Source organism: Danio aesculapii, chromosome 3, assembly GCF_903798145.1.
Source record: "Danio aesculapii chromosome 3, fDanAes4.1, whole genome shotgun sequence".
NCBI classification, from domain to species: domain Eukaryota; kingdom Metazoa; phylum Chordata; class Actinopteri; order Cypriniformes; family Danionidae; genus Danio; species Danio aesculapii.
The window spans coordinates 32,095,919-32,113,429 of NC_079437.1; the positions used below are offsets into that span (position 1 = coordinate 32,095,919).

Genomic DNA, 17,511 nt, shown 5'->3' on the forward strand with positions numbered 1-17,511 from the left:
TATAGACCCAACCTTAAGTGAGGTTTGGGAAATAGCAGACCGAGAGAGAAAGAGGGGAAACTATGAGGTAGGGGGAAAGTGATGGAGGGACACCGGCTGGGATGCACTATCATCTTACAGTGCTCAGAAATAGCTATTAGAGTCTTGGAATGGGATGAATCTGATACTGATGGCAGCGGCCTGCGTGTCTCGCGTTGACTAATAAGGACATGGGGACGTAAGGGACTGTTTGAGCTTCATACAATCACATAACTCAATTTGAAATGAATGAGCTGTAACCACAGACTAAAGGGGACGCAGCTCCCTCCCCTAAAGTTAGATTAGCAGCAGATCAATACTGGCTTTTCTTATAGGATTACTTGTTGGATGGGGAGGGTTGCAGTGATAGATCTTGGCTGATTTCAATCCAGAGATTTCTTGAGCCAATGATTATGTTGTTCATATATGTTCACGCCCCCGGCTGATATATAAGAGGACGTTCTGGTATCTTAACCCTTACTTCAAATCAGCCCTAATCGAAAATAGGATTTAATGCTTTTCCTAGTATAGTGATGCTGTAAGATTTGGGTTCAAGTTCCCCCACCTCACCCGTCCACATGGCCATGCCCATATTCAGCACACACTCTCTCTCTTTCTCTCTCTGCCAATCGACCTATGACCTCACCCGGTCACTTCAGTCACTGTGAGGTGCCATTTGTGGGAAGCTGCCCTGTGGACATGCACGTAATTACCCCTTTTTCCAGATTTTAGATGGTCAGCACACTACAGCACTCTGAGTGGTGGATGTTGGACCCTCATGAAGGGAAATTTGAGGCTTAAGACAGTTTTTTTTTGGAGAAGGCAGGCGTAAGGAACAGCTGAGAGTGACCAGAATAGAAAAACAATCTTGAGCACTCCTTGCTCTCTCCTTTTCTTGACTAATTCATCAGTCACTGTTTTGTCCCCCTTGAGTTTGTTGTGCATTCCCTTCTTTCTTTAGATTAATTTGATATCCTGTGAGTTTGTTGACTTGTTTTGTTCCTTCTCTTCCAAAATTGTTTAAGGTTAGCATTATTTTACCTACAAAAACAGATCATTACAGTGCTCAGCTTAATTGAGTCCACCCCATTTTGAAAATAAATATTTGTATTTTGGTGCATTTAAAAACAGATTTATTAAACAAATAAATTTATTAAAATTATATTTTAGTCACCAAACATATTTAGAAATTCAAAGATAAAAATTAAATTCAAGCAAAAAAATAATAACCTACAAAATTTCAGCTAAATTTTTCAATTATTTTGCTTCTCTTGATTCGTCCCCTTTTAAATTAGTTTTTAATATTTTTCTATAACATATAAATTTGGGTGTACTAGTTTTTAGTCTGTTATCATAAGTTATTTTGTTAGGTAAGCTCCAGATTTGGCTTCAGGACTGACTAATCTAATGTATATGCACAAATATAATATTGTATAGCTTCCTATTAAAAATATGAATGTAAAAGAGAGATTTGGGTGTTTCCCAGTAATGGGTTGTGGCTGGAAAGGCATCCGCTGCGTAAAACATATGCTGGATATGTTGGCGGTTCATTCCGCTGTGGCGACCCCTGATTAATAAAGGGACTAAGCTGAAAAGAAAATGAATGAATGAATGAATGAAGACAGATTTGTGAGGTGTATACTTATATATGCTAAGCACTGTATATATGGAGTGATATTTAATGGAGGAATTGTTAAGTGCTTTGGTACATGCTCACAATTTATATCGTTATTACATCGTAGTATATACCCTATATTGTAAAAAAAATGCTGTTTCAACTAATCATCAATTAGTACATAGTTGCATAGATATTTGTTTACTCAATATTTGTCTTCAGAACATTACTTGAATGGTATCTGGATTAGTATTAGTCAACATTAGCTATTCCAAATGTTGATTGGTTTGAAAATATTTTGTCATTTAACATTTTTAGAGAATACTTTTTCATTATTTTTAGAGAATTAAGATAAGCAGAGAACACTTCCCTGCATTTTAATCTCTTAACTAAGTCCAACCATGAATATTAGCTCATCTTAGCAAGCTTTTTACACTGCTTGTTTTGAGAGATTTTATCAGGATTAACTCACATTTGGGCAAAAATTTGTTGGAGGAATGCATCGTTTTCATGAAGGTTGATAATTCTCAAAGAAAAAGGAGCAGCTTAATGACCGCGCATTTTCTTAATTTAGATGAGATGCTATAGCCTATGCTATATTAACACACTCCTTCTAACTATATATGGTGGAACAGCAGTCAAAGAGTCCATGAGAGAAAGAGAAAGGGAGGGGGTAAACAGAAGTTTGGGCCTTCATTTGAGGTATTATAAGTGCTATCTAAAAAATATTTCATGCTCAGCTCATGATTGCTCAAATTGTGTATGATATCTTCAGTGGCAAACTTCTAGGCCACTGTGTCAATCATATTTGCTTCTGGACTCTCAAAGTGTAAATGTCTGTACATACAGAACGCTACATGAAACATGATCTATAGTCTAACATATTTTGGCAATGCTGTTTATCACGGTAGAGATGACTGGAATCCGGATGAGGTGAAAAAGGCCACACCACCATCACTATAGGGGTTTGACACCTCACGTCCACTAGTGTAGAGGTAATGGTTGAAATGAGGAACTTTGTAGCATCTAACATTAAAGGTCATGTATCTGTTATGAAGCTAAATCTGTAGAGGTGTGGTTAATGAGTCATATTCTGACCACAATACCATCCGAATGTTGCAGCACAAAAGAAGACAGGTCAGAATACACAACCTTTTTGGTCTCATTTTCTTGTTCTCAGCTGTCATGAGAGTCCACCAGTGTGTTCTGCTGTTGCTTCAATGTTTGCATTTAGAGATTCTGTAGACCTCAGTTGTAATAAGTGTTATTATTTCCATTCTATCAGCTTTGAGCTTTAGTATCAGCAAGACATTTCTGACCACAAATCTGCCTCGAATACGTTCTATTTGTTTCTGTAAACCCTACAGGTGCCTGTGTGTGGAATTCCCAGTAGATCAGCAGTTTCTGAAATACTCAGCCCAGCCGGCACCAACAAACAAGCCATATTTAAGGTCACCTAAAGCATTTTTCTAACCCATTCTAATGCTATGTTTGAACTTCAGTAGATCACATACAAACATAAATATGTACAGAACAGTTTATTAGGACTTTTATTATAATTTGATTGATACAAGCTGAGGAAAGCACAAAAAAAGTACCAACACTGATTATAATGTCCTTGCTGCATTGCAATATCGAAATACCGAATGATTATCAATATGAAAATCCATCAAATCAAATTTATTATGAAACAAAACAGATCTATGTTTAAGAAAACACGTTGAGCATGCTAGATACAGAAACTGATAAAACATTCAATAAAATATCTTATACAATTCAGGGCTTTATATGATAAACAAGGTTTCTTAAACCTTTTCCAAAGTCAAATTTAAGCTCTTTATGAACATTTTGATAGCATATTTGCCCTAAGCACAACACTGAATTACTGTCATTTACTCATCTTAAATGTCATCTTTTTTAATATTGTGCATTGTTCACTGGTGAAACTGTAATCTCAATGCATTGTCTTCATTCACTGCTTAATCAAAGAGCACAGATCAACATCACCACCGTCAGCACATGCAAAGACTTTTTATCTTATGCAAATGCAAAACGTTTATTTTTTGTAATTTAAATAGTTCATTAATTCCTATTTAATAAGATAAGTAATTATAAAAGCAACATAATTATATTTTCAAGCAATTTATGCAAAAACAGAAGCACTTTTCAAACACCACATTAAAATTCCTGCACCCATACAAACCCTGGATACAATATCAGTTGTGAAGTCACTAGTGCCCTGGGTGTCTGAATCATGGCTGAATAAAGTAGCACTGTTAGTGAGGTGCACTGCCCTCTAGTGAGCCCATAAGGAGCTGCACCTCTTAATACAAACAGTACAGTTCAGCGTTTACTGATAAGACTGTCGCACCTATAAATACTATTGCTTTTAACTGTGTTTAGCACTCCAGAACTGTAAAGTGATCTAGAAACTTCAGGAAAAAGGCATGTCTAAATACCCAAAGAACTGAGGTGCTGTGAAAGAGGAAGAGCAGACAGGGTGTGCGTTTCAGTTTGTTTGTGAAACCGCCTGAACTGTGCTAAACTAGTTTCGTAAGGCAGATCTAAATCACATTAGTGTGACACATGACATACCCAAACATTTTACTGAAGCCCTGCCCAAAAGTGTCTTAAAGTGATATTTTAACCCTTGTGTGGCGTAGGGAATGTTTTCATCACTCTGAGGTGATTTTGAGGTTTAATTTGGCAACAAATTTCTCTGTGTTTGTGCAAATGGAATGATTTTTGGTGACAAATCTTATTTTCATTCATATTTTGGGAAATTTACTACCTTTTCATTTTGTTGGTGGCTGTTTTGCCCCATTTTACGTCCATTATAACAACATTTTTTGATTGCAAAATAATGACTCCAAATAATCATGCATTCTTGATTTCCTTGTACGAAAGGGGGTAACATTTGTAAATTTTATTGTTGATGATCAGTTACAGCGCAAAAAAATCTTAGTTTCTGTCTTTTATATTGAGTGTATGTGTGTAATAGAGACCTTTGTACACTTACCTTGGTGTTTTTGAGAAAGAAAAAAGCACCTCAGCTCTCAGAACACAGTAAAAATATTAAGTGTATTTATTCACACACACTATAAACTGCTGTTATACTCCATAGAACTCCATATAAAAACCAAAATGCTTTTGCACAGGCCTATCTAAAAAGTAAATAGTGGATCAACAGTAAAAAATAAAAGTTTTCCCTCTTCCCAACAGGACAAACCATCAACAATCAAGAATGCATGACTATATGGTGTCAAAGCTTTCTAATCAAAAAATGTTGTCACTAACAACAGCCACTAACATTATTAAAAGGTAGTCAATTTGAACAATAGACAAGGGTTAACGAACGTTTGAAACCTGTAGCCACTGAATCTATAGTAGAAATGATACAGCAGTAATCAGTGGCTACAAGTTTTCAACATTCATCAAAAAAAACAAAAAAAAAAAAAACGCTTGTTTTTCTGTTCAATAAAAGAACGAAGCTCAAGTTAAGGGTGAGTAAATGACCACAGAGTTAGACCATTTGGGTGAACTGTCCTTTTAAGCACAAATCCCAACCTATTCAATTGCACAGTTGCTTTCGTTCAGTTTATATTGAGATGATTTAACAAGAAATTAATAATAAATTATTACTATAATTATTAAATAATAATTATATTGTGGAAAAATTATTATAATAAAGAAAACAGTAATAATTATTACAACTTGAACCAAGTATATACCCTGACCAGCAAGCGGTTAAGGATGATTAATGACTTTTGCATAGTAAAGGTCTGCACATATATGGGTGTAAAACTACCAGTGGTTTGGGTGTTGTTGTTTTTTGACAATTCAGGCAAGAAGGAACTAGGCTGAGATGTGCAGTAGCCTACCCACAGAGAGGAAATGAGAAATCTTTTATCAGAAATGCCACCAAAATTAGAAACCAGTGCTAATGCCTGAACATTATGCTATTATATGGTCACATTCATAATACATTCATTAATCTGTTTACAGGAACGACTATTTAGACAAGAAGCTCAAATCAGAGATCACTCTAGCCAAGATCAATGAGGTCCTCCTCTACGTATCCAGTTTCCTTGCGCTTCTTCTTCAGCCAATCAGCTCTTAGCTGCTTAACCTCATTTCCATAGTGTTCATGCAGTTTGCTGAATTCCTCCAAAGGATCGAAGCCCATCATTGGCCACTCACTATAAGATGGTGCCGGACCATTTAAAGGTGTGACGTGAGCATTTCTCTTTGGCCAGAGCTTTGGAGATCTCTTGTTAGTAGCTTTGAACTGAGCTGGAGGGGCATGAAGACTGTAGTTGCTGGGCCTGTTCGGCACATATGTAGGCGCTATTGAACTGGTGCTGTAGCTCCGCCCATCTCTGGGCGCTATGGAAGTCCCTTGTATGAAATACGGTTGTCCTGTGTACCAAGAAGCCATTATCGTGTTGGGTGCAGAAGTCACTTCAGAGGTCTGGATGGAAACACAAAGGCCTTTGTCTCTTTTGGCTTCTGTTTTATTGGGAGCATGAAAAAAGACATGCTTACAATGGAAACCAGCAATACACACACCAAACACCTATGGGTAGTTGACAAATAGGGAGTAAAAATGCTTTTTGTTTTTTGTAAAATATATATTTTCTTTAAAGATTGTGTGTTTATGTAGTTTGGTTTGAAGTCTGTGATCAAATATAAGGGGTCACTAACTTTATTAACCTAATTAAATTTATTTATTTATTTAATTTTTTACATTTTTTGGACTGTACCTAAAATACGTCATACGGTGCGACAGCAAAAATGAACTCTTAATCATATACAGATAGTGTACGAGCGATTTATCTTCATTGTTGCACACTTATATCCATATACTGCTATTTATTTTATATGAAATTATGAATAATCTTTTTTCCATGACCTGTCTGCTTGTTGGACATTGACTACGTTTACATGGACATCAGTAATCAAATTACTTGCCTTAATCTGAATAAGACAATGATATGATTAATGTGTTTACATGTAAAATCAGCATACTACACATGTCTTTATCCGATTCCTGTTGAGTTCGATTAAGACTTTAGTAGGATTAAATTAATAAAAAATTGCTGGTAGACTCTTAACCAGAGTATTGTCTTAATCATATTAAAAATGGATTATTGGCGTCCATGTAAACGTACTCCTTTTTAATATACGTGCCACACCAAAGGTCAACAAAAATTCCTTAAAACGTTTTCCATGGTACTAGCATACAAGAGGACAATGACAAAATGTATTATTCATTTATTCATTTTCTTTTCGGCTTTGTCCCGTTATTAATCTGGGGTCGCCACAGCAGAATGAACCGGCAACTTATCCAGCATATGTTTTACACAGCGGATGCCCTTCCAGCTGAAACCCCTCACTGGGAAACAAAACATATTAAGTTCGTACATTTTTAGAAATATATGAATGAAAAAAAGCAATTGCCATTTACTAAAATAGCCTCTAGGTAAAATTAGGCCAGAGGCATTTATTAATGAATTTCTGTTTAGTTGTTTTTATTTATAAGAGTTGAACTATGCTTGAGTACGGCTGTGCAGTTAATCAAAAATTTGGTTTCGATTTTGGCTTCTAACGATTATGAAAAAGCATTAAACAACCTTTATGAGCATGTAAACATACCTTTGTATCGTCTCTCCAGGTCTCTTACTATCATGGAGAGGTAGATGTGACTAGCGCAGAACAGAGCAGCGATCCAGCTCTCCTGGCTGAGATGGTCATCAGCAGCTAGTCTATAGGTGCGTAGGCCTGGTCCAGTGAACACCAGAGAGAAACAGAACTGACCGTCTGTCTCACATGCCTGCACCATGCAGCCCTCCAGCACAATCACACCCAGCAGGTTGCGATCACCCGGACGCTCCTGATAAAACAGCAGATTCCCCTTCAGCACAAACCAGCGGCGCAGGTATGTGGTGTTCCTCTCTCTCTGCAGGAAAGTAAAACACAGTCATCTCCATTATGATGTTTAAAGAGATTTGTTTTTGATATGATTATTTAAACCAGGGTTGTTTAAACTTGATCCTGGAGGGCCGCTGTCCTGCAAAGTTTAGTTTCAACCCCAATTAGACACACCTGGGCTAGCTAATCAAGCTCTTTCTAGAAACATCCTTGCAGATGTGTTGTGGCAAGTTGGAGCTGAAATCTGCTAGACACTGGCCCTCCAGGATCGAGTATGGACACCTCTGATTTAAATGATAGAGAAATGGACTACAGCGTGTATAGGACAAAGTAGCACTGAGGAGGTGAGGGGGTATTTTTAATGATGCAATATATACAAGCACATATTAAATGAAAAGTGTAACGGCCCTGTTTCTCCAGTGGTACCATTTACAGATAAGGTGGCTGGTTTATTTTAAACCTGTTCTGAATTACTGAAGAGATTTTTATTCAAGATAAGTTACAGCTATGATATTTCCTTATAGGTTCGTGTAGTCTTGCTGACCACCATTATCTTAAGTTCTGCATTTACTGTCACACTGGGGTAGTTTAGTTTTGCTTTGCATACACTTGCACTGCACTACTGTAAAGACCATAATTTATTGAACAGATAAATATTTTTAAAAGCTATCTAACACCTATAGCTTTTCTATTTGAGTTTTTGAGTTCTGTATGAGCAGTATAGTAAGTGAAACCTGAAATACATTGTGAAGACAACAGGGGTCGGCTCTTCATACGTGGATTACTTAATTAGTTGGATTTGGTTATTGACGATTTAACACCATCCAGGATCGTTTCGTTCTTCAAAACTCATCTGAGAGTTGTTGTCATAGCAACAGGTCCGGTAGCTCAAACCTGCTCGGGAGCAGGTTTATTTAATATAAACAGGATTAGATCGGGTCAGTTCAAGCAAAGATAATACTGAAAATATGTACTGAATGCTGATATTTTCTTACAGTAGTAACCTATAGGTTAAATACACTCAGGAAAATAGTAAAAAAAGTAGATATTTACACATTTATAATGAATAATAATTAGTAATATTTATTATTAAATAATTAATAATATTTATGTTTATATACATACATACAAGTTTTAAAATATATATATATAAATAAAACTTATGTAATCTGCACTCTGAATAAAAGTACAAGGGGATCCTTGAGAACATTTATTAACATTGATTTTTTAGATAGAAACGCGTACTATTTTAAGGTACCAACCCAGCTTTACAATTTGTGTACGATAATAGACAACATGCACAATATTCGACTGTTTTTCATTTGTTTGTTTTTTAAAGGAATAATAATTTATGCAGTCATGCACATGTTTTGACAGCTAATTTGACAGTGATTGGATGCTTTACAGAAGTTGCAGACACCTTTACCGATATCAAAATTAAATTCACTGATTAAGAAACTAAAATATGCCTAGGCTACTCTAATAAAGAAAATCCGCTCTAAAATGTAAATAAATAAAATCGCTAAATATTCTTGACACATGAAAGTGTAAAGTCTGCAGCTCAAAACAAATGTGGAAAGTTATTGCGCATCACATTTAACAATCTGTTTACTGCAACTTTTATGTAATTTTGCTCACATGAATAATTGAATATTAATCGGATGATATCATTACACTGCTGTACCATCAGCCAATCATTGCATTGCTGATCATGATTTCGAGGATCGATAGATCTGTCCTTCACAACACACACAGCGATCTCAGATCAGTTTATAGAGACATTTTAATCTGAATCGAGAACTTGATTTAAAAACCAAATTAGCCTGAGATCAGTTATCAAGATTAACAGATCCAGGATCTGCCAAATCATCTTAAATCAATTAAGCGAGGTACGAAGGAAGGATGTGCAGATGACAAATCTGCAGCAACTGCTTGATGCTATCATGTCAATTTGAACCAAAGTCTCTGAGGAATATTTCCAGTACCTTGTTGAATCCATGCCACGAAGGATTAAGGCAGTTTTGAAGGCAAAAGGGGGTCCAACCTGGTACTAGGTGTACCTAATAAAGTGACCAGTGAGTGTAAGTGAAATACACTTTTCCCTCCTGTTTTTCTTTATGCTTGTTTGATACAGATGACATAGAAACCAATCCAATGTACAATGTTCCTCCTGCCAACCCCCCTTTATTCATTTAAAGCTCTGGAGCAGGGCTAGGCTCCTGTCCTGCAAAGTTTAGCTTCATTCCTTATTAAAAATACCAGAAAAACAAAACCAATGTCTTCAGATTTGCTCAAATTACCGACAGGTGTGAATAAGAGGGAGCTAAACTCTGAAAGAAAGTGGCCCTTCAGGTACCCTTTAAACCAGGGGTGTCCAAACTCGGTCCTGGAGGGCTGGTGTCCTGCAGATTTTAGCTCCAACTTGCCTCAACACACCTGCACGGATGTTTCTAGAAAGCCTAGTAAGTGCTTGATTAGCTAGCACAGGTGTGTCTGATTGGGGTTGGAACTAAACTTTGCAGGACACCGGCCCTCCAGGACCGAGCTTGGACATGCCTGCTTTAAACGTATTGAGGATGTTCAGTCCTGTTCCTGGAGATCTACCAACCTGCAAAGTTTAGTTCCAGCCCTGAACAAACACACCTGTCTTTAATTATCAAGTACACAGCCTGTTGAAGGCAAACCTGCAACCTTTAGCCAAAAATGTGACACTTTGGCATGCAGTTAAAGAGACAAGAAGCCATTTTCTTAACGAATGTCAATAGACAATATGGATAAAATGAAAGTAAACATTTTAATCTCTTCATGAAGGTTAAGGTTATTTGACCCGAATGAAGTCCGCGATTCATGTATATTGTTATCCCTTTCAAGATAGTTTAAGAGCGAAATGCGTTTAATAGCCTATAGAAAGACACTTTTTACAGCTAAACGAGGAGATAAGTTTTATACACACCGCAGAGAAGAAAATATATACACACAAATCTTTTTAATCATAATACACGCGTGCAATGTAGGTTTATTTGCAACATAATAACAGCAATCAATCACAGCCGTCATGCCATGTCACGGTATCGTGGCAGGTAAAGATAACGAGTAAATAAGTCGTCTTTCGTTGACTTCTTCGCCCCGTGTATTCCAGACGACTTCATATGACAATAGTGCCCTTAAATTATCTGTTCATATATGTACCCAAGATCTGGGTAAACAGCTCCTTACCTTTTTGTAGAGGTATCCCTCCTTAACTACAGGTGAAGTGCAGGACAGGTAATGGGTTAGAATCTTCTTATGGATCTTCATTACACCGCCACCTGGCGAGCAGCCGTGTCCTAGCGCAAGCACAGGGACGCGAGTTGAAACATACATTCAACTATAGGATATACAAGTCTCATTTTAATAGTTTTATATATCATTTAAGATGAAAATTAAATATATATTCGAGATATTTAGTTTTAAGCAAAAGCAAAACATAAATCTAATTATGACTATGCATAAAAAAACCGGTCTATCCGGTTCACGCAGTCTGTCAGATAGGCACGTAAATAGTGTGCATCCCACCAAAACATCTGTGCATGCTTTCTAAAATGACAGACAAGAAAACTGGCAAATAATGACGACCCGGAACAGTGACAGACCGTCTCAATATTTGTCAGGTGCACCAACTTACTTCTGTCAGTGTCTTTCTGTTGATTTAATCCTGGTATCCATACAACCTTAGTGGCACACACATCAATTCGGGTCAAGCGCCCCAGTCCCGCTCATCATGGCATGAAGAACAGGATGATATTCTAAGTTTCGTATTACCAGCGCGCGCGCTCACGCCGGTCTCACAAGTGTTGAAATATAAATAACGCGACCCACTTCCTGGTAACAAAAGCCGATCCCCTATTCTCTTCAGACTTCATGATGAAACGACAGAGACATGTGCGCGTTTAACAACAGATATAATGAATTAAAATAAGAGGGAAGTAAATAATTATGGATAAATAGAGATACTCTGTACATCATTTATAAATGTTTCTAATTTAGGCTCTGATCAAATATTTACTGGACAGATCATATCAGACAACAGTGCATTTGCTTAGTGGAGGCTGCTGGAAGGTTGTTTTGCCCTACATCTTTAATGTAGTTTCCTGCATTTCATATTTGCATGGTATTTTATAATGAAATGCTTCACTCTCAAAGTCTAAAGTGAAGCATAAGAATAAAATTAGTTTAAAAATACCAAGACAGACATTTGGAGACGTAAATCAGGAAGATGTCTGTACTACAGTATTTTCAGCATTTTCTAGCAGATCAAGTGATGGACGTGAGGTCACAGAAGCGTCGGACGTCATTCTCTTTGTTCTCCTCTAGGTGGCGATAGAGGATTTGTTAGATTTACAGGAATGACGTCGTTCCGGTTGTAGTTTTGCTTGAATGGCGCAGCGGGGAGAATAACATAAAGGTAACTTGCTGCCTCTTTCCACCATGTGTTTTACTTATTAGCACTGAATTATATCCGAGCAGTGTATAAGAACGGTGTCTAGGTCGAGCTAAAGTTAGTTTTGTATAGCTTTTGTGTACATTAACTAACTGCCACAGGCGACACACGTACGCTCACATTAGCTCGGTCTCTAGCACTGCTGAAATTGTTCAACAAATAAATGTGATACTTGACCAACATGTCTGTATGAATCCCTCATTGACCAACTGCCAAAACATGTACCCTACGTATTATATGTAATCAAATTAGGCCTATTATTTCTGCACATTTGATCGTACATAGCAAACTCTGTAGGTACGCAGTTAAATGACCTCAAGTCAGAATTATTCCTGTGTTTCAGTCTGCAATTATTTAGTAGCATCATGGTGAGAGTACTAAATGTTTGTGTACTGTGCAAGTTATACTATCTATGTGTTCACATAACATAACTATGTTGGCTCATGGTGTCTCTTAGCATGTCGAAAAGGAAAGTGACGTTTCAGGATGGAGATAGTGAGATTACTTTGGAAGAAGAGGCTCCGAAGAAAAAGGTTGGTGCTATGTAACTCTATATATCTAGGTATATGTTGTTTGTGTTTTGCTAATATACATTTCACATGCTCATTTCACATGGCTTTATTCAATGACTATGCAAAGATGGTTGATGGTTTGACTGGCCCAGGATCCAGATTTAAGGAAAAACACTCTTTGGACAGTGATGAGGAAGATGAAGCAGAGGATGTAGACAATAGCAGTAAATATGACATCCTGGCCAGCGATGATGTGGAAGGTCAGTGAAAAAATAAAACAGTCTCATGTTGTTTATGAAATTATTGCATGTTACTGAATGGTTATTTCACATTCTTTTCCTTTATTTCTATAGGTTTGTAATGCCTTTTTTGTTTTGTTTGTAAAGACCCCAGTATACTGGGAATATGAACATATGTGTTGGGTGTTTTTCTCTTGTTAACAAAATAAATGTAAAACTAAAATAATGACCAAATAATAATATTTATTATTTCTATATAATGTTAAAAATTTATATATAGAGAAGTAATTTATATAGAAACTTAACAGAGTTTTTTTTAAGTCAAAGAAATACAGAGCCACAACTGCCAAATATGTAACAATGATAGTATGAAGGTGTTGACCAGATGAAGCGACCTGGAAATTTTGCTTGGACAAGTTGCTTTGAACTTTTGTAACAATTTCACTTGAAGAATATTGGGGCCTTAAATAAAGTGCTTTGATTCTGTTATTTTGAAAATTATTACTGGGGCATAATTAACTACGGTTTATCTCCACATCCTTATTGTAAGTTCTGTGAACCAGAGCATCCAGATACATTTTTACATATGATGTGGGAATGTCCGGAGGTGCAAAAACTTTGGGATTTTGTGCTGGACATTTTATTTAAAGTTACAAAAATCCCAAAGATCCTGTACTGTTATTGTTGAATGATAACTCTCAATTTCCATTAAATGCAAAGGTTCGTAAATTGTGGTTAGCTGCTTCGACTGCTACAAAGAATATGTTGGTACAGAGGTAGAAACCCCCTCATGATCTCGCTGTTAAGCACTGGTTGCATTCACTATTGTAAATACTGTACCTAGAACTGTCATCAGCACAAATCAACCATCCTAAACTGGACATTTTGACGGTGTGGAAAAATCTTTGTATGTGACAAATCTTAGACACTTAACCATCAAATGATAATATGAAATTTAAACTTAATGTAATTTATTTGCTTGCTTGGTCTAAACTAGAGTTATCCTTTGTTTCCTGATGTACATATAATGGGGTGGGGGAATTGAGAATATGTATGGGGTAATAGCGTTTAAAATATTATAATATTTTAAGATATATAATCTGATTTTAAAAATTGTATATTTTCATTTTTGGAAATAAAAGCTGAATTACAAATATATATATTCGGCTAGAATAAAAGCAGTTTAAATTTTTTTTAAATCCATTTTAAGGTCAAAATTATTAGCTCTTTTAAGCTAAGTTTTTTCGACAGTCTACAGAACAAACCATCGTTATACAATAACTTGCCTAATTACCCAAACCTGCCTAGTTAACCTAATAACCTAGTTAAGCCTTTAAATGGCACTTTAAACTGTATAGAAGTGTCTTGAAAGTATAGAAGTATCTAGTAAAATATTATTTACTGTCATCATGGCAAAGATTAAATAAATCTACTTAAACTATTATGTTTAGAAATGTGTTGAAAAAATCTGCTCTCCCCTAAACAGAAATTGGGGGGAAAAATTAACAGGGGGGGGCTAATAATTCTGACTTCAACTGTATGTATATCATTGAAAATAAAATTGGTCTTTTTTTATTTTATTTTTTGCAGGTCAGGAAGTGGCGACCATTGACTATGATGAGGGTGTGCGCATCACCCCTTTTAACCTTGATGAGGAAATGCAGGAGGGACACTTTGATTCAGAGGGAAACTATTTTGTCAACAAAGAGAAAGATATCAGGGACAACTGGCTGGATAACATTGACTGGGTACATTTTATTGCAAGAATTTTTATCAGTTAATATGTTCTGTGACTTAAATTCCCAAAGGACTTATGTTACAAGCAATCAAAAGGTGTAAAGTGCACACATTTTGCTTTGCACCAAACGAGAAGCATGTAATTATTTGTATAGCATTGTTTAAGCTTGATGGGTAAACTAAATGTTGTTAATAGTGAATGTCACAGAAACTTCTGTTTGTTTTGTTCTTCTGTCTTTCATTCCTTTTTGGTCTGAAAATTAATAAATTTAAAGAGTTTTTGTTGATTAGGGGGGGAATTAAAGTGCATTTTTCTTAAAATTGAAGTAGCTTGATTGCTCTTTATGTCCTCACACAGGTTAAGGTAAAAGAGCAGCCTGTAAAAAAGAAGAAAGGTCTTGCGGCTAAGCGGAAGAGAAGAGTTGGTGATGAAGATGAGGCTGAGGAGGAGATAAAACGAGAGGAGCAGAGGAATGACAGTGAAGATGAGGAGGAAGAGAAAGAGAAAGAGCCAGCAGAAGACCCTCTGGCTGCATACAGCCATTATCAACTCACAGAAGCCATCATTGAGCTGCTGCTGCCCGGAGAAACCGTGTCTGCCGCTCTAAGAAGACTTGGTGGTCTTGGAAGACAGAAGAAGAAAGGGAGACAAAGAGACGGAGAGGAAGAGAAAAAGGAGACTTCAAACAGAGACGCCGATAAACTAGACAAACTGACAGCATTGGCAGATAGATTGGTGGGCATTGGAGAGTTTGAAATTTATCAGCAGACGTATGAAAAACTGGCCTACCAGCTGAAGGGGATGACTAGAGGAAAAGCAGCCAAAACACTAGGGGATGAAGAGGAGGATAAAGATGAGCTTGACATGTTTGGTGATGACTTTGATGAGAAGCATGGTGCAGAAAAGAATGAGGATAAAGACAGCAGGAGAGGTGAGGGACTGGATGAAGGTTTGGTTTTTCACAGCGTCGTGTTTGGGTATATTTTAAATGGATATTGCATCATTGATTGTTTTTGTGGTTTAAACCTAACAGTTAATCTAGTCAGTTCAGTTGCAAACTCTTTTTTTATGATTATTTGATTCCTGGCTAATTCTGTAAAATGTATGCGTTTGTTTCCAGTGAGTGATGAGGTCATGTGGGAGTACAAGTGGGAAAATAAGGAAAACTCTGAGCTCTACGGACCCTTCAGCAGCCAACAAATGCAGGTAAGAGATCAGAGACAACTCGTGGCCAGGAAAACAATGGAACCGCCATTTTTAAAAACAGCCGAGACATTACACCATAATAATATATACATATAACAACGAGCCATGGTCAACCCAAGTCATGATGAACAGCCACAAACCAAGAAGAAGAGCAGAATCTACCCAGTGCACTGTTGTTATTTACAAGGCTGTCTAAAGCGTGAGCGGTTTCGCTTTCTCGTGCGCGTCTATGGTGAGAAATAACTAATTTTTTGAGCTGATGATAATAATGTGCACGTGATTATTGAAGTGCTTCTGACATCCAATCCTTTCAGAGACTGACGCGCGACAAAACAAAGGAGAATCCGGAAAAAACAAAGGAGCAAATAATTCTCTCAGCAACCTAAAACATGAACAAACTGCCATGTTTAACTATTATCATCACCTTTTGGACTATTATGAACTCAGAATGACGTAATAACTTTCTAATGTAGGTCACATGTGCTGGTGAAGATTAAAGATACAGATAAGAGGTTACTCTGGCTTATATGTTGCGTGTTTTTGAAGACAAAATGTATGTATATATATGTATATATAACCCCCCCCCCATGTATATGTATGTATGGTGTGTGTGTGTGTATATATATATATATATATATATATATATATATATATATATATATATATATATATATATATATATATATATATATATTAAACGTGTGTGTATATATATATGTGTGTATGTGTGTGTGTGTGTATATATATATATGGCTTATATGTTGCGTGTTTTTGAAGACAAAATGTATGTATATATAACCCCCCCCCCATGTATATGTATGTATGTATGGTGTGTGTGTGTGTATATGTATATGTGTATATATATATATATATATATATATATATATATATATATATATATATATATATATATATACACACACACACACACACACGCATACATATACACGGGGGGGTTATGTATGTTATGTGTTCGTATGTGTTGTAAGAGATAAGGTATTTAATGGATAAAATTGACTACCACCAAACTGTAACCAAATGTGTCAGATTCTGTATTTCTCTGATTATGAAATGGTCTGGCACAGAATATTTAGTTAAAACAATGGCATAATCATCATAATTAGACAGGCAGAGTGGTTATGAAAGCTGATCTAATTTGGCAGCCTTGCTCTGTTTTATTCCAGGACTGGGTGGATGAGGGCTACTTCAATGATGGAGTCTACTGTAGGAGGATTGACCAAGAAGGCGCTCCATTCTACAACTCTAAGAGGATAGACTTTGATCTTTACATGTGAACTGTCTATGAATACTTTTACTGGTTTTATTTGATTTCTTCAGCCCTTTTGAGACCGCTTTTCTGAGCAATTGTTTACTCTGCAATAATTGACTTGTGTGCCCACATACATTAGTATGTGCACCTGTGTTTATACATGATGATGTGTTTTAAAATAAAGTCTTTTCTGGCTGGATCCAATCTGGTGTGTTGTTCAATGCCATATAGTTATTCTGAATCATGCACTTATAACACGTACAGTGGATTTTACAGTTTACAATTTTACTAAGCAGTGGCATTCAATATGCAAACCGCGCGGACTCTCTGCATATACATGAGCCAATGGAAACACTACAGTTCATTTCAGGACAAAGACGACTGTTTGGCGGATTGCTATTGGTTGCATTTCTCCCTCCTGAATCTCGATTGGCCAGAACGTTGTGGCTGCGCGTTTGTAATTTGCTGTCAATTTAGACTTTATCAGACGGGCGGGTCGTGC

General features: G+C 36.6%; 2 protein-coding genes across 2 annotated transcripts; one reads left to right on the forward strand and one right to left on the reverse strand.

Moving 5' to 3' along the window:
• Positions 1–5,526: 5,526 nt before the first annotated feature.
• On the reverse strand, positions 5,527–11,392 carry pheta2 (PH domain containing endocytic trafficking adaptor 2). The gene is made up of 4 exons (XM_056451385.1): positions 11,229–11,392; positions 10,781–10,890; positions 7,289–7,592; positions 5,527–6,142 (listed from the first exon to the last, which is right to left on the reverse strand). The coding sequence occupies exons 2-4, from the start codon at positions 10,859–10,861 to the stop codon at positions 5,679–5,681; spliced, it is 849 nt and encodes a 282-aa protein (XP_056307360.1). The 5' UTR covers positions 10,862–10,890; positions 11,229–11,392; the 3' UTR covers positions 5,527–5,678.
• A 525-nt stretch (positions 11,393–11,917) lies between these two features.
• Positions 11,918–17,213, forward strand: cd2bp2 (CD2 (cytoplasmic tail) binding protein 2). The gene is made up of 7 exons (XM_056451396.1): positions 11,918–12,008; positions 12,502–12,577; positions 12,684–12,816; positions 14,386–14,543; positions 14,891–15,464; positions 15,654–15,739; positions 16,924–17,213. The coding sequence occupies exons 2-7, from the start codon at positions 12,503–12,505 to the stop codon at positions 17,032–17,034; spliced, it is 1,137 nt and encodes a 378-aa protein (XP_056307371.1). The 5' UTR covers positions 11,918–12,008; position 12,502; the 3' UTR covers positions 17,035–17,213.
• Positions 17,214–17,511: the final 298 nt, after the last annotated feature.